This window comes from Phacochoerus africanus, chromosome 2 (genome assembly GCF_016906955.1).
Source record: "Phacochoerus africanus isolate WHEZ1 chromosome 2, ROS_Pafr_v1, whole genome shotgun sequence".
Taxonomy (NCBI): domain Eukaryota; kingdom Metazoa; phylum Chordata; class Mammalia; order Artiodactyla; family Suidae; genus Phacochoerus; species Phacochoerus africanus.
In genome coordinates, this window is record NC_062545.1 from 135600 (window position 1) to 152954 (window position 17355).

At 52.6% G+C, this 17355-nt stretch overlaps 1 protein-coding gene across 6 annotated transcripts in view; it reads right to left on the reverse strand.

The window, feature by feature from the left end:
* Window positions 1-3647: 3647 nt before the first annotated feature.
* The window catches only part of FAM120B (family with sequence similarity 120B), a 65798-nt gene continuing 52090 nt past the window's right edge, over window positions 3648-17355 (reverse strand). For 3 of the 6 annotated variants that reach the window (XM_047769676.1, XM_047769681.1, XM_047769675.1), the window contains 5 exons: window positions 15021-15227; window positions 13712-13777; window positions 13520-13628; window positions 10690-10782; window positions 3648-5562 (listed from right to left, as the gene is read on the reverse strand). In XM_047769676.1, the coding sequence (XP_047625632.1) occupies window positions 5522-5562; window positions 10690-10782; window positions 13520-13628; window positions 13712-13777; window positions 15021-15227 (516 nt within the window). In that variant the 3' untranslated portion in view covers window positions 3648-5521. The remainder of the gene's footprint in view (window positions 5563-10689; window positions 10783-13519; window positions 13629-13711; window positions 13778-15020; window positions 15228-17355) is intronic. The other 3 variants (XM_047769679.1, XM_047769677.1, XM_047769680.1) reach the window with 3 other exon arrangements.

The following is a 17355-nucleotide window of genomic DNA, read 5'->3' on the forward strand; positions in this document are numbered from 1 at the left end:
TACGTACACGGGAAACTGACCCTTGTGGGAAGATAAACTCCGTCAACCCAATTCACACCACCATCAAGCACGTAGTTGACATTTGTGCGCATGTGGTCAGAAGACCTATTTTCCTTTTTTCTCTCAGCCCTCTACTTTTTTTTTTTTCCACTGTACAGCAAGGGGATCAAGTTATCCTTACATGTATACATTACATTTTTTTCCCCACCCTTTGTTCTGTTGCAACATGAGTATCTAGACAAAGCTCTCAGCTTTATCTAGACAAAGCTCTCCTACTCAGCAGGATCTCCTTGTAAATCTATTCTAAGTTGTGTCTGATAAGCCCAAGCTCCCGATCCCTCCCGCTCCCTCCCCCTCCCATCAGGCAGCCACAAGTCTCTTCTCCATGTCCATGATTTTCTTTTCTGAGGAGATGTTCATTTGTGCTGGATATCAGATTCCAGTTATAAGTGATATCGTATGGTATTTGTCTTTGTCTTTCTGGCTCATTTCACTCAGGATGAGATTCTCTAGCTCCATCCATGTTGCTGCAAATGGCATTATGTCATCCTTTTCTATGGCTGAGTAGTATTCCATTGTGTATATATACCACACCTTCCGAATCCAATCATCTGTCGATGGACATTTGGGTTGTTTCCATGTCTTGGCTATTGTGAAGAGTGCTGCAATGAACATGTGGGTACATGTGTCTCTTTTAAGTAGAGTTTTGTCCAGATAGATGCCCAAGAGTGGGATTGCGGGGTCATACGGAAGTTCTATGGATAGATTTCTAAGGTACCTCCAAACTGTTCTCCTTCGTGGCTGTACCAGTTTACATTCCCACCAACAGTGCAGGAGGGTTCCCTTTTCTCCACAGCCCCTCCAGCACTTGTTCTTTGTGGACTCATTAATGATGGCCATTCTGACTGGTGTGAGGTGGTATCTCATGGTAGTTTTGATTTGCATTTCTCTTATAATCAGCGATGTTGAGCATTTTTTCATGTGTTTGCTGGCCATCTGTATATCTTCTTTGGAGAAATGTCTATTCAGGTCTTTTGCCCATTTTTCCATTGATTGATTGGCTTTTTTGCTGTTGGGTTGTATAAGTTGTTTATATATTCTAGAGATTAAGCCCTTGTCGGTTGCATCATTTGAAACTATTTTCTCCCATTCTGTAAGTTGTCTTTTTGTTTTCTTTTGGGTTTCCTTTGCTGGGCAAAAGCTTTTCAGTTTGATGAGGTCCCATGGGTTTATTTTTGCTCTAATTTCTATTGCTTTGGGAGACTGACCTGAGAAAATATTCATGATGTTGATGTCAGAGAGTGTTTTGCCTATGTTTTCTTCTAGGAGTTTGATGGTGTCCTGTCGTATATTTAAGTCTTTCAGCCATTTGGAGTTTATTTTTGTGCATGGTGTGAGGGTGTGTTCTAGTTTCATTGCGTTGCATGCAGCTGTCCAGGTTTCCCAGCAATGCTTGCTGAATAGACTTTCTTTTTCCCATTTTATGTTCTTGCCTCCCTTGTCAAAGATTAATTGACCACAGGTGTCAGGGTTTATTTCCGGGTTCTCTATTCTGTTCCATTGGTCTGTCTGTCTGTTTTGATCCCAGTACCACACTGTTTTGATGACTGTGGCTTTGTGGTATTTCTTGAAGTCTGGGAGAGTGATGCCTCCTGCTTGGTTTTTGTTTCTCAGGATTGCTTTGGTGATTCTGGGTCTTTTGTTGTTCCATATAAATGTTTGGATTGTTTGTTCTAGTTCTGTGAAAAATGTCATGGGTAGTTTGATAGGGATTGCACTGAAGAAGACCTATTTTCTTAGCAAGTTCCAAGTACACATTATTAACGTGGCTACCGTGCTGTTCGCTGGGGCTCCAGAACTTGGTTTCGGCTTATGACTGCACGTTCATACATTTTGACCGACACATCCCTATTTCCCCAACCCTTCCACCTCTGAAAACCACCACTATACTCTTTCTAAGTTCAATTTCTTTTAGATTCCACTTAGAGGTAATACCATGCAGTATCTGTCCTTCGGTGCCCGGCTTATTTCGCTTAGCCTAACGTCCCGCAAGCTCAGCCACACTGCCACAAGTGGCAGGATTTCCTTCTTAGGGCTGGACGGTGTCCCTTTGGTGGGTACACCACACTCAACCCATTCCTTCGCTGATGGACCCTTAGGCTGTCCCCCAGCAGGCTCTGCTGAATACTGCTGCAATGAACACTGCAGTGCAGGAGTGCAGCTGCAGCTTCAAGACACGGACTCCACTGCTCTTGGATACACACACACCTAGGACTGGGCTGCTGGATCGAATGGTAGTTCTATTTTTAATTCTCGAGAAACCTCTATGCTGTTTTCCACAGTAGCTGCACCAATTTACATTTCGACCGACGGTGCAAGGTTCCCTTTTCTCCTCATCCTGACACCTGCTGTCTCCTGGGTTTTTGGTGACAGCCATTCCGAAAGCTGTGAGGTGACATCTCATTGTGAGTTTGATTTGCATTTTCCTGACGATTAGCGATATTAAGTGTCTTTCATGTGCTGTTGGCCATTTGTATGTCTTTGGAAAAACGTCCCTTCAGTCCCTTTGCCCATTCTTCAACCAGATTATTTTGCCTTTTGCTACTGGGTTGTAAGGGTTCCTTCCATATTTGGATGTTACCCCTTATCACATACGGTTTGCAAGTACTTTCTCCATTCTGCCCTTTCATTTTTTTCCTGTCTTTTTAGGGCCACACCCACAGCATATGGCGGTTCCCAGGCTAGGGGTCGAATTGGAGCTGCAGCCAGTGGCCCACACCACAACCACATATATAAATATAAATGTGTACATGTAAATATATAGAGAAAATGTTAGCAGAAATAAAGGGAGCAACAGCAATAAGAAGCTACATTGGTTTTAAAAAGATAAACAGAATGGACTAATCTTTAGGTAGACTAACCAAGAGGAAAATGATGACTCGAAGAAATTACGAACAAGGGATGATATATAACTGACACCACAGCTCTACAAAGAATTGTGACCACTAAGAACAATTACACAACTAGATAACCTGGAAAACGGATACATTCTTAGAAACGTACAACTCACCAGGACCGAATCATGATGAAACAGAAAATCTGAACAGACCAATCAAAGAGAAGGAAGACTGAGTCAATAATCAAACCACCCAAACAAAAGCTCAGCACCAACGGCCTCACTAGCGAATTCCACTAAACATTTAAAGAAGACTTAATTCTAAATCTTCTCAAACTCTTCCAAAAACGAAAGGGAAAGGAACACTCCCAAACTCATTTTACAAGGCCGGCACCACCCTGACACCAAAACCAGATAAGGACATCACAAGAAAATCACAGGCCAACATCCCTGACGAGCACTGATACCAATTCCTCAACAAAATATTAGCAAACCGAATTCAACAATACACGAAAAAGGTCATACACGACCAACTGGGCTTCACTCCAGGGATGCAAGGATGTTTCAACATTCCCAAATCAATCAATGTGAGACATGCCACATTACAAAATAAAGAATAAAAATCACATGATTATCTTGATAGATGCAGAAAAAGCAAATGACAAAATCCAACATCCTTTTTCTTCGCAAAGATCTCAATACATTAGATGGTAAAATGTCTTCCCAACAATTAAGGAAATGCGAAATTACATTTAATTACGAGTAATAAATATATCATTTTATTTTCATTTTTAAACTGATACATGGAACTTTCATTAGAAGACTTCACTGCAGAGATACTTTCTGTAACAACATGAATATCACAAACAACCACTGCATTGTTTTTCAAACGTAATAGGGAGTATATCAACTCAATGGCTTACTTAAGCTTGCCAAAAGGACACAAATATCTGAGTGACACGTTAGAGTTTACTTATAGGGAAAATGACAACAGTCATGGAGGTCTACTCTTTTAGTCTCAGGAGTGAGGAATTTATTTCAATGTTACACAAATGAGCAGCAAAGGAATGAGACTTCTCGAAGCAGTGGTCGTCTCAGATTAGCAAAAGGGAAAGAACAGGGTGCTAAAATTTAGATAGGAGACATTCACACGTGAAATTTTCCAAAGCTGGGAGATACTGCTCCGTGTCCTACGAGACCACGTGAAAAGCAATTAAACATGCCAATTTCCTTCAGAAGGAACTGTAGCAGCAGCGAGGCTACTTCAACCATAAGAGATGTAAATACAGTAACACAGAGGAGGCTGTAGCCCTTCTTGGTAAATACTAATGGGGTTTTAACACCTCACAGAGCACGAGCTGGGCATTCAGGGCCGTGAGTTGGGGGAGCACATGGCAGGCAGCTCCACGGCCTGGACCCCAAGGCCTTAGGGCTCACCCCGCGAGGACAGGCCTGTAAGCACTGGGCGTCCTGGGCTCCGAGGCGTGGGGTGTGGCCCGAGGGGTGGGCAGCCACCCCAGCTCCAGGCTAAGGGGACAGGGGTCACCAACAGCTGAGTCTGGACGTTTTCCATTATTGATACTCCAGGGGTTGAGCTCGGGACAACTGGGGGCATAAAATCTCAATTCTTGGATTATCTGCAAATTCTTCCAGGAACAGGATTTCTCGGAACTTGGATTCACTTAAAATGCTGTTTAACAAGAGCCCTCCAGGGCTCACAGAGAAAGAGCAACACATGTACCGCTCCCGAGAGGCACTGAACCCGCGGCTTCCGGACGCTCAGCGGCGGCCTCTGCTCCTCGCGCCGGCGGGGTTCCCGTCTGGTGTCTGGTGTCTGTGGGGACCCAGGAGTCTTCCCACGCGCTGCTCTAGAAGCTCTGGGCCGAAGCCTGGCAGACGCAAAATGAAAAGGATGCACGGCAGAAACAGACCGTGAGCTGTGTGCTGTGCCAAGACAACGCGGTCACCTCTCCCACCAGGAGGGCGAGGAGGAGGGCGGGTGCCCTCTCTCTGTACAAACACCCCGAGGACCAAGGACAGACAGGGGTGGACGTTTACTCCTGGTTAGACCTTATAGCTGGAAAACAATTCCTGAAAATGAGACGGCTGTCAGACGCCATGTCTTCTGCAACAAGGTGGTCTGGGAAACTCCCTCACGACCCAGTGTTAACATTTTAAAAAGCGGGATACAGTAAGATTCCAACTCGTTAAGAGAAACCAGCCACTCCTTGTACACACAGATGAGGAGACCAGCATCAAGAGGCGAGTACACTGGGGCCATGGGTCAGGCACAGACTCTAAAAATGCGCTAAGGAAGAGACGGGAAAGAATGCTTTGCTCTTCACGTGACACCAGGTCTGAACCCACAGGCCGTCTCTCCTCGGAGAAGAGGGTGGCGCCCCGGTCCTTTGCTCTGACGGAGGCCCTCGGGTGGAGGGCTGGATTCTGCATCTTTGCCCACGCACACTTTTTCTTGAAGAAGCAAACCCATCCTGAAACCGAGTTAACTCAGCTCCATGTTGGGAGGATTTCAACCTGAATTCTAAGTCTGGCGCTTGATAGGAAAGATCCGCGTTACAAAGTCGGGTTTACCTTGATCTTTGATGTGGGGGCTTACCCAGATGACTAGTACTTTCTCCACTGGTCAGGCTCGTACGGTCTACTTCCTGCGCCAAACACACGAAAACACACACTAAGTATTAAATTCCTCTACAGTTCCAACGGAAAAAGACGCACATTTCTAAGTATATGTAACAACATCTGAGTTGTATCCTCTTTTCAGGTGTGGCCACCTGTCATGCATGTTTTGTCCCATTCAGGTGGGAAGCAGTGGCGAGGCCGTCCTGCTGGGGGAAGGGAGCAGTGTCACACGTGCTCCTCCGCCCTGCAGTTCCGGCCACTGCCCTGCGTCTAAAGGCTGCCACCGCCAGCGCTGCAGGGAGATGGAACCTCTCGGGCTCACAGACACCCCGCCCGGTGCAGAGACGCTCTTTGCAGCGCGGAGCCCAGAGCCTCCCCTCCCAGCCCGGGCCGGCTGTCCGCTGTCCGCGTTCCACGAGCATCAGAAGAGAACCATCCTTCACGGCAAAGGCGATGCCTTTCACAGCTACAGTGCCACACGTGTCCTGGGAAACCTTCTGCGCTCTGCTGGCTGATGGTGGGCAGCCTGGTCCCTCACACCTCCCCTGGGGGGCGGGGGGGGGGGGGAGATGGTCACAGCAGTGGCCAGAATGAGGTTTCCAGGCCCCAGGCTTGTTATCACAGATGACCAGAGGCAGCTTTACAACGCCTGGGCCTCCTACGGAATTACTCCAGACAAGTAAAACTGAAGAAATCACAGGCAAGCTTGTGGCTACTGACTGTGGAATTTAGCACATCGTTTCTCACCAACTGCATGCAAGAGGTGGCTGTTCTCACTTCAGCTGCTGGCTAGCATTTTAAAAGCTCTGAGAGCTTTGATGTTCACCCCTCAGTGAGTAGGGTCCCCACCCCAGTTTACTGGATCTCGGCCCAGAAAGGCCTGATAGGCTTTTGTGGTTCTCACCTCTCCCCGCCGGGCCCAAATGGGGCGGCCGGCTCTCAGCAGGCCTGGGCAGCCGTGGGAAATCTCCCAACTTTTGGCAGTAGCTGAATCCTGCCAAAATACTGTTTGGAGGCATTTTTAGTTTTTCACTAACACAAAGAGTTTGGCCTGTAAATTGTCTCTCTCTAGGAAAGAGAGACAATTTTCTACTTTGACACCGTAGTATCTCCAAAAAAATACTAAGAATTCAAAGGTGGATATAACCCAGCCAAAAATACGCTGGTCAAATGAAGCTTCCGTAATCCAATCACAATATGAAACTGAAAAAGTAGGTTGCATGACCCCCAAAACATGTTTCTGTCCTACTAAGACTGTGTGTGTGTACACGACACAGGTTTCACGTGGCACGTCGGCAGCCAGGAACCACAGGTGCTGAAGGTGAGCACGCACCGTGCAAGCAAAACGCACATGTATGCACTCGGCGTGCTTGGCGTCCTTCCCGTTTCTCCCGGGATCTGACACCAGCTCAGCGCTCATCCCCTCAACTTTGCCTCCAACCGGAGGCCTCCTGGAGCCCAAACGCTCCAGCACCACCATCCCTGACTCCGTGTGGCTACTACAGGGCGGAGGGGAGGTGCTCCTTCAAGGACCCCCAGTGAATGTGTGCACCCCGCATCCACCCCACGCGCAGCCCGCACCCTGCTCCCCCAGGACGCCGGCCCAGCGCGGGAACCACTGACTCCTGTGCCTCCGGCCTCTCTGCTGAGTTGCTGGCTCCTTAGTGCAGGGTCCTGAGACTGCTCTCGAGGCCCGGCAGTCACCGCAGGTCGCGGGCAGAGGGGAAGGGCGCTTGCTTCCAGGCTGGACGGACTCACAGACACACACGGGCCTTCCGGCAGGTGTCCTGCTCTCCCAGGGGACAACCTCCCACCCTCCCTCTCCACAGACCCAATCACTTCCCGGAACCGCCCCTCCAGGAATTTGAAACTCTGCCAGAGCCCATTGCCGTCCTCGCCAGCCCAGTCCTCGGAGACCCAGTCTCCAGCCGCCAGCTGCCCAGCTCCCCTCTGGTCCAGTCCCGGGGGAGCCACCACCCTGGCCTCTCACAGGCCTCGGCATCTAGGCCTCCCTGCTGCACTGACTGCCTCACCCCCACCACTCTTTTCACTGACAGCAGCCTGACCTCAACCTGCCTGGGGGCCACTCACACAGGACGCGGCCACAGGCAGAGCCCGGGCTTCCACTCGACCAGCAGGGCCTCGGCTGCTCCCCAGGGGCCGGCCATGCAGCGTGTGGGGTCTCAAGAGCGAGTGAGAGCCTCCCTGGCAGGGAGCTGGGGCCAATGGTGAGTGTCAGCTTTCCACCTCAAGTGAAGTGACTCTGTTTCTAATCGGCATAAAGAGAGACGTCCAGACACTGATACCACCTCCTGCCCACAGAAGCCAAGGAAACCCAACTCTTCGTTACTACCGATCCAAGGAAAACGGCGTCTCCCTCTTCAGGGTAGGCACGCTCCTGAAATTTCTGCCATCACAAGAAGTAAAGAGGAAGCCAACATTCACAGCCTTTTTCCTCGGCCCTCGGCCGGCAACTAGAAAACTCAGAGCAGGTGGAGGGCGGCACCCCAGCGAGGACCCGGGGTTTGTGCGACAGGTTCTGCTCAAGTGGTGACCGAAAGCCCATGGGCCAGCCCACAGGCAGGCTTTGCTTTATTTGTTGCTTTATTTTATTTTTAAAAAGCAGGAGTTCCTGCTGTGGCGCAGTGGGATCAGCAGCGTCTCTGGAGCACTGGGACGCAGGCTTGAGCCCTGGCCTGACAAGTGGGTTAAGGATCTGGCGTTGTTGCAGCTGCAGCTCAGGTCTGATCTCTGGCCCAGGAACTCCATATGCTGCAGGTCTGCCAAAAAAGAAAAAACAAAACAAAAAAACAACACAGCTTCTCTGAGATATAACTGATTTTTCTTTTTCTTTTTTTTTAATCTTTTTGTCTTTTCTAGGGCCGCTTCCCGTAGCACATGGGGGTTCCCAGGCTAGGGGTCTAATGGGAGCTGTAGCTGCCGGCCTACGCCAGAGCCACAGCAACGCGGGATCCAAGCCGCATCTGCAACCTACACCAGAGCTCACGGCAACGCCGGATCGTTAACCCACTGAGCAAGGCCAGGGATCAAACACACAACCTCATGGGTCCTAGTCAGATTCATTAACCACTGAGCCACAATGGGAACTCCTGATTTTTCTTTTTAACAGAAAAAACTCTAATAAAACAGATCAACGTAAAATACGAAGAAAACACTTGAGCCGATGCCAGAAAGGAAATGAGACCTAAGGCTGAGGCCCCGGCCCCTCCTCTCCCGCCCTCACAACAGCCTGCAGGAAAGCCTGGCCCAGCCCAGAGCTCAGGGAACCACACTGGGGGCTCTGCGACTTGTTCAGGCCTGGCCTCTGGAGGTTGTGGACCCGGGACTGGAGACGCTGGCTGCTTTCCGAGTGAAGCAGAAAAGAGCCGTGATGTGTGCTATCCTAAGGGGCGTCAAGTTCAAGGGTCCACCAGATCCAACTCTGCCCATCGGGGCAAGATGAGGCCTGCCCCTTGCTCTGAGGGGTAACTGACCCACCAGGAAAAAGCAGCATCGAGGGACCTGGGGACCCAGAGTGGGAAGGACCCCACTGGCTACCTGGCTGGATGCCTGCCTTGAGCCCAGAGGGCAGCGGAGGAGCTGACTAAGCTGATGGGCCTGCTGGCGGACAGCCTGAAGTATAAATGCGCCCACGGGGCCACGTGCTCCACTGCAGGCACCGTGTGTCCCAGGCCGGGGCGCCCATCCACCCGGGGTCACGGCCCCTCCCAACCCATGCCCAGTTCAACCTGCAGCCTGCCCACCCTGGCTCTGCCGCCCTCCTGAGGCCAGTGCGAGGGTGGCTGCCGTTCACAGCTGGCTGCGCACCAGAGAGGGGCCTTCAGGATGCTAGGCAGGGCGCTGCCCTGGCAGGTCAGCCAGCCTGACTCGGCTGCCGGCCTCCCTGGGCCCCGTGCTCTCTTGGGCCCGACCCTGAGGGGCAGGCGTGTGGCTGCGAGGGCGTGGTGGATGGGCCCTCTCTCATCATGCCAGTTGGCGTGGAGGGCTGTGCCCAGACGGGGTGGCAGTGACCCCACAGCATGGGTGTCACCTTTGGATTCTAGGTTCGTTTACAAGGACCCTATCATTTTCTGGGTGCCCTGTCTGTGGCTGAGCCCAACAGGCTACAGTATCTTCTCAATCAAGTTCAGCTCAAACACAGGAGATGACAGGAGGACGCCGATTCCTGCCTGTGAGAGTTCAGACGGCTCAGTGGGCGCTGAGGTGGAAGAGGCCCTGTGCTTCATGGACCAGAGCTTACCTTGTATCATACGCATAGGACGTAAAGGAGGAGTTCCCGCAGTGGCTCAGCAGGTTAAGAAGCTGATTAGCATCCATGAGGACGCAGGTTCAATCCCTGACCTTGCTCAGTGGGTTAAGGATCCGGCGTTGCCATGAGCTGTGGTGTAGACTGGCAGCTACAGCTCCGATTTGACCCCTAGCCTGGGAACCTTCACATGCCGCGCGGAAGCAGCCCTAAGAAGTAGAAAGGAAAAGAAAAAAAAGAAGTAAAGCAGTAGTTTTATTTTCCAGATCACACTGGAAGGCTCTTAGGTACATAAGCCAAGTCACAGAAATTATCAGAATTTCTACCACTGTTGGAAAGCCGCTGTCTGTGCTCCCATCTGATTGGAAGGGCGAACATGTACGTGACCTTTTACAAGAGCCTCCCTCTGAGTCAATTATAAAAACGGGGTCTTGGAGTTCCCGTGGTGGCTCAGAGGTTAACAAATACGACTAGGAAGCATGAGGTTGCGGGTTCCATCCCTGGCCTCGCTCAGTGGGTTAAGGATCCGGTGTTGCCGTGAGCTGTGGTGTAGGTCTCAGACGCGGCTCGGATCCCGCGTTGCTGTGGCTCTGGCGTAGGCCGGTGGTTACAGCTCTGATTAGACCCCTAGCCTGGGAACCTCCACATGCTGTGGGTGCGGCCCTAGAAAAGGCAAAGAGGACAAAAAACAAAAAACAAAAAACAAAAAGTGGGGTCTTGAACAGATGAAGAATAGCAAGGAGCAGAGGCAGACCAGCACTGGGCACAGAAATCCTGTCCCCACCTCACTAGGCACAGCAATGCCTTCCGTTGAAGCACTTACCTGTTTATGTAAATACACAACCTATGTCCAAAGCAGGTGTGAGGTAGACTCCAGACCTCTTACCTGGGCCCTGGTCTCTCCAGTGCTGCCCTTGGCCGGACCGGCTGTGCCCGGAACTCGTCCTGTGGGAGCTGGATTCCTGCCGTCCCCACCGCCCTGTGGGGACATGTGATTGGCACGTCAGCAACACCCAGGCACCTAACCCCAAGAAAATCACGTTTAAGTGTGCGGCAAGGTGGCCCTGGGCCGGGCTGGCGTCCTTAAAATCACAGGGATGCCCGTGAAAAGCGCAGGTTCTGGGGTTGCGTGAGCACTGGGGGGGGGGGGGGGTCGCTGAAACCTGTCTAGGAGGGTCTACTGGTCCCTCAAGCAGAGCAGTCAGTTCTGAGCTCTGCATCCCTGGGCAGTGGTCCCACACTGATGGCCACCAGCACTCAGGGCTCACGGGCTCGGTGACCTCGACCACCTGTCCTCCCCCGCCAACGTCATCAATACCTATTCATCCCCTCCACCCTCCCTCGCTAAACTCCGAGGCCCTGACGACCCTCTCCTGTGCGTCCCTGCCGGAAGCCAGCACGGGCAGGTCTAGGGACAGGTGTACATGTGACTTGGAGAGCATCGTGGTATCTCAAGCTACTCCACAAATACAGGAGGCCAAGGCTGCCCCACATCTGCCCAGAGCGCCGAAGATGCGGAAGGTGCTGGTCACTGGCACCAGCGTGGCTCTGGGCAGAAGGCAGGACGAGACGCGACCCCCAGCTGCACCCATGACTCGCCTCTGGTCTCTGGCCTCCAGCCCCGTGGGCAGAGGGCTTTCCTGCAAGCATCCCTGGGATCAGGCCACCTCAACGCCTGGCTGTGAGACTCACGCCCCCACCCCCGCCCCCACCGTCCCTCCACCTACTCACGGCTCCCTCCTGGCCCCGGGGTCCCCGGGTCTAACACCACCTTTCAGGGGTACCAGTCTTTCCTGCTGTAGCTCCAGCTCCTTCCTCCTCCCAGCACCCAGAGTCCACGGGGGCTCAGCGCCACGGCCCTCCTGCCTGAGCAAGACCACCCGCTGTCCTACGTACCTGCCAGAGGACAAGCAGCATCCCCCCCCCAACCCCTCCCCGCCAGAGGTGGCTGTGCCTGGCTCTCCTTGCCAGCACAGGACAGCACGGGACAAGGTGGTAAAGCCTGCAGGCACCACCAGCACTGTGCCTAGCCCTGCAGCACACGGTACTCAGCTGGGGGTGGGGGTGGGGGGGGCTGCCCTTCCAGCACAGAGACGTGGGTGCTGGGGCTCAAGGATGCCAAGCCAGGGGTGAGAGGCTGCATTCTGCCACCAAGAACCTGCTTGGAGTTGGCAAGTCACGGAAGGCCTGGTGGGTGAGCCGCAGAATCACAGGCTACACCTCATTGTGAAGAAAATGATGACTTTCTGGGGGACAAAATATGAGACAGTTTCCAAACCATGTGAGCTGGCTCGTCATATCTGCCGAAATGGTTTCCTCCGTAACTGGGAACAATCTGATGGGTCACCCAAGTCTGCCACATGTCCACGCGTCAGAAAAGGACCCCGGGCAGGCCACGCGTACAACCCAAGCCTGGGTGCCCGACTCTGAAACGCAAACAGGCTCAGGCATCAGACTCTAGCAACGACTGTAGCTGAATACAGCCTGCATCCTGCAGGCAGCCCGTCCCTGCCCTGCCAACCGCCCCCTTCATGACAACGCCTTGCAGGGCTCACAGGGCCAATGGCCTGAGTGACGGGCTCAGAGAAGAGGTGACATAGAGTGTGCTGCCCCCTGAGTCTGTGAGGAGTGATCTTCTGCCAGTGTCCAGGCGGCGGCAAAAGGTAAAGGGCAAGAGAGGCCAGGGTCGGGCCAGCCGGTCCCTTCAGGAAGGCCCTGCCCACGCACTGACCAGCAGGAGCGGGACACGGCTCAGAGCACAACGCCCTCAGGGGGAAAGGGGCAAAGCAGGCTCCTAAAGACAGTCTGGGGGCCGGGACTTGGGTGATTCTCTTCTTCCATCAAGAAAAAATGGGGCTGCTCTAGTTGCAGGCAGAGATCCTAACCCAATGAGAACATGGAAAAGTAATTAAAATGAACTCATTAGCCAAATAAGCTCCTCCACAAGACGCCAACTTCACTGACAAAGAAGCACCCAGTCAGTGCGATACGCTTCTTCGTCTATCACATTAGCTAGAAAAACCAACTTTTAAATGCTGCCAAGGATTCGCGAAACAGAAACTCTTAATCCTGCTGGTGAAGCTGTGACGTGATCACGTGTTTTTAGAAAACAAGTTGCAAATTTATCTAAAATTCGTCAGGTTTCAATCTGTAATTCTGTGAACGCCACTGAAAAGGAAAAGCATTATGTGAGGAGAGGAAAACGGAAGCTCAAGGCAGGGGCTGTTAGTGCTGAGAGGGACGCACCGGTGGCCACGATCACCCTGAAGCCAAGTGCACGCGGAACAGGACACGCAAGTGCAAAGAAGTGAACACAGAAAACATGGCAATGATGCGTCATCTACCACACCTGCTTCCTCCTGGGGACAGAATTAAAGGTTATTAGAGCTCCCTTTTGATGATATTCTCTGTCTTCCAAGTTCTTCTCATACACCTGTACCATGAGGAAGAGTAAATCCACACCTTTGTCAAATAAGGGACTGTCGCAAGCTGCGTGTGCCCTCCGGGCCTCCCGGAGAGGAGGCTCTGCCCCCAGGGGAGCGCTCTCCACTCTCAGCAAGCGAAGCTTCTGAAAACGCCTTCCTAGCAGGACCGGAGTGTAAACCGCCCGGAAGCAGGCTATCAACTGAATTTTGTGTCTTCTTCCAGTCTCATCAGCCTCTGCCTGGCCTTCCTTACCAAGCAGCTACATGGCGGGGGTCACCCGCGAGGCCCACCTGAGTGGTGTGGTCGCCAGTGCCGCCTGCTGCTGATAGGTCTGTTCTCCTTGACGCAGGCCCTGCACACAGCCGACTTCAGGGCCTGGAATTTGGTGAGTCGGGACCTCTGCAAACAGACCAGACACAGGCAGCGTCAGACATGGGTAGGCCCTCGGGAGGCGCAGCGCACGAGGGACTGTCCCCAAGTACCTGGCTGCAGTCTCCCTCCATGCTGCGATAATAAGAGGCTCCTAGAATCTGACCTTCTCCTGTGCCCTGGAAAGGCCAAGAAGCAGCGATGTCTCTGTCCTCAGGAGGCCAGATGAGCATTTCCAAAAGGGCCTTCAAGTTCTGCTGTGACACCTACATCCCCACCACACAATCGTGCCTAAAAGCCTGTGCCGGGGACATGTCATCACGTCAACTCCCCTACGTTGTAAGACAGTGGAAACAGCAGTGCCACAGACAACGGGAACACGTGATCTTCCCTTCCCGCCCAGCTTTCTCTGTGCTATTCAATATTCGAGTTCATCTGCCTTGACTTGTTTTAAACCAGTAAGAGGGAATCATTTTGTGTGTGTATGCGGGGGGGGGGGGGGGGGGGGGGGGGGGCAGGAGAGGAAAGGAAAGGGGGGGGTGGGGAGGGACTGCTGGTGGGTGACGTGCAGGCTGTGGCATAAGCCTGGCCTACCGTTCGCTTCTGCTGATTCTGTACTGAGAAGCTGTATCTATGGGACTTTGTTGTTAGTACTTGGCTTTGCTGATGGTACACCATCTTGGCTGCTTCTGAATTCTAAACACAAACTCCTATGAACTCTGGATAGTGTGTGCGTGAGACAGCGCTCCGGACACACGAGCAGTGTCTGCTCTCCGATGTGAGCGGCAGAGCACAGCAGCGCACAGGCCACCAGCTCTCTCTGCTCCCAGGTCTTGGGGCAACAGTAACAGCACACATTCCAGATGAGCCTGGGGCGGCCTGACTTGGGAATCATCCAGGAACCACGTAGCATTGTCCTTACAAAGCCAGAACCTGTCAGCCTCCAGGGACTATTTCCAAGTACTAAATCTTCACTACCTCTGCCACAATGATGAGTCTGCCTCTGCAGGAAACATGCATTCTGAATTCAAGGGGGGAAAGGAGCGAAACGCTCGAAAAAGTAAAAACCGTGAGGCTGGGTGGGACGCTGCTCAGCCCCCCAGCCCATGTCTGCGCAGGAGCTTCAGCTACGGTAACCCCGGGGCCAAGGCCTTGCTCATGCCTCTGGCCTTCCGGAATCGCACAGCCCCGGAGTGGGAAGGCCACCAGCAGCCTTGGGTCGTCTGCGTCAGTTTCAGAGCCTGGGCCATCCAGCTCCGCAGAGGGATGTCTGGTGTCTGGTCCTGGAGTAAAGGGACTTTCAGCACAGGGTCGCTGACTCTCTGACATCCCGTCAAGAACACTGAGTTTTCATGACGCATCTCAACAACTGACTTCAAGCCCACTCACTGCTCCCAAATGTGAAGAAAACGGTGAACTCACGTTCTGCTCTACAAGAACCTCCACTGTGCACCCTTTCTCAGACTGCAGGTACTTCTGATGAAACAGCTTCCCGTCGAACAGGTTCCAGGGCATGAAGTCAGCTGTCTTCCAGGGAAAGCCGCAGGCGCTGTTGACCAGCACCAGGGTGGTGAGGCCGCGGACCAGCAGGGAGCCCAGCTGTACAGCCCTGGGGTCGACGTGGTCGAGCTGTGGAGACAGACATGGAGGTCGTGAGAAGGGCCCTCGGAGCTGCAGCGGCCGAAGCTCTGATCCACCAGGAAGTGACGGGCTTGCAGCCTTGGGGGACTACCTTCCTCCAAGAAACTAACTGTGAGCACTAATTATTAAAAACACCATTTTACATGAATGCCTATCATTTAAGAATAAAGCGGTTATTATCTCATAAGGCTGATGGGCTGATACTTCTTACAAATTAAAGTGACACACACAAAACGCTCTTTTTTGCTGTCAAACATCCTTCCTGTTCTTGGACAGAGAGGGACTCTGCCTGGTGGGAACCTGAAGATGCCTTTCACCCTTGGGTCACTGTGTTTCTGAAACTGGTTGCCTGTGCTGACCATGCAAAGTGACCTTCCAGCCTGTACATGTCCCCAAAGTTTTGTTGATGAGGGACACTCAAGCCTGTCTGTCATGTCGACATGTCTGCTGCTTAACATAAAGGGCAGTGAGTTTAAATGTCATCTGTGTCTAATAGTTTATAAAACTGAAATTTATAAGCCTTTCCAAGGCAGGCTTCACCTCACTGAAAGAAAAGAAACCCGGTCACCACTTTAAGACATTTGTCATGAACAAGGACTCCCCCAGGGCCAGCGGGGGTGGATGGAGTGTGTCTGTGGCACAGGCCACCCCTGGCTGCTCCTGGCCATCGTCGGCACTCTCCACCACCTGCGTGTCTCTGATGCAGGAGGCCCTGGCACTGTGCGGCCAAGCACTCAGGTCTACGCTGTGCTGTCCACGCCAGACACCGGATGGAGAGACTCCTCTCCTCAGATGCACGAGCCCCAGTTCAAGGCTCAGCGGCCATGTGTGTGGCACAGATCCAGCCGTCCACCCCTGGATGGCTGTGGTCTAGAGTGGACTTTCGTGCCCCTCTCGGCAATCTGCCTGGCCCCAGGTCAGGGCACCTACCACCGCTGCTCCACGCCAGACGGACGGACACAGACGCTGTGTGTCTTCCGAGTGTTGGGGGCAATTCTCTAAGGAAGCAGATTTTGAAGTCAATTTCGGTTCACTTCTTCTACGCCTGTCTGTTTCGATTTTAAATGAAGTACACCATCCTCCACGGCACAGATCCTACGTGGGCCACTTGACTTCTCACAAGCAAACGAAGCAACCAACGCCTGGGCCACAAGGCCAACGTCACTAGCATCGCAGAAGCCCCTCTGCCCCTCCCTTCCGCACCCATGGCCCCCCGAAGGTGGCAATCGGCAAACTACGGACAGGCCTGTGCGCTGGTGACTTGATGGACGGGTTCCAGCATGCAGAGTGTTGCCCGGCTGCTGCCTGGGCTTCTCGAGGGTTCACCCCGCTGTGTGGGAGCAGCTGGGGTGCTCTCTCGGGGGCCAGTGTGCAGCTGTAAGCAGGGAGCCTTCCTCCTGCCCAGGAGCACACTCTGTCCTAAGTGCCCAACTACTGTTGTTTCCTAAGCAGTTCACGTGTTTTCTTAGATGTGTGGGTAATTTTTGTCACCGCTTTTGCAGAATACATCTGGACCGTGTACGCGGACTCTGCGCCCGGCCTGTTAAACCTGCTCAGTGATCCCCCTGATTTTGCCCTGTGACAAACACGCCAGCTGTCAACGACGGTTCTGTGTCCTTTTTTTTCCAGTTTAACAAAGCGGTCAAAGACGACACCCCTGACACACTCCCACCACGGAGGAACCACTTCCACTATTTCACCACAAGGTCTGATTTCTGCTGTGGAGACTCTTTCAGATTACGGAAATTCTCTTCTGCTCCTGGTTTGCTGAGGCTTTTCACCATGACAACTGGAGTCAACCAAATACCTTCTCTGCACCATGTGCGGCGGCAGCGAAGTGCATCACACTGGCTTTCAGACGGTAAAGCAACTCTGTGTCCAAAAGTAAACCTCAAGCCGAAAGGGGCTCCTTCCAAGAGAAAAGGGGGCACGTCCGTCCTAAGGATGGGTGCCTCCCAGGACTATCCAACCTTACCGTGGCATGTCCAGCTCAAACGAAGGCACAAAAATGAAAACGAACAGAACTGAAAAGAAAACACACGTCTCCACAGGCCATGGTGGAAGGCCAGATCCTATGAGATGACAATGGTTTTTCACAGTTTTAAAGGGTCATTTT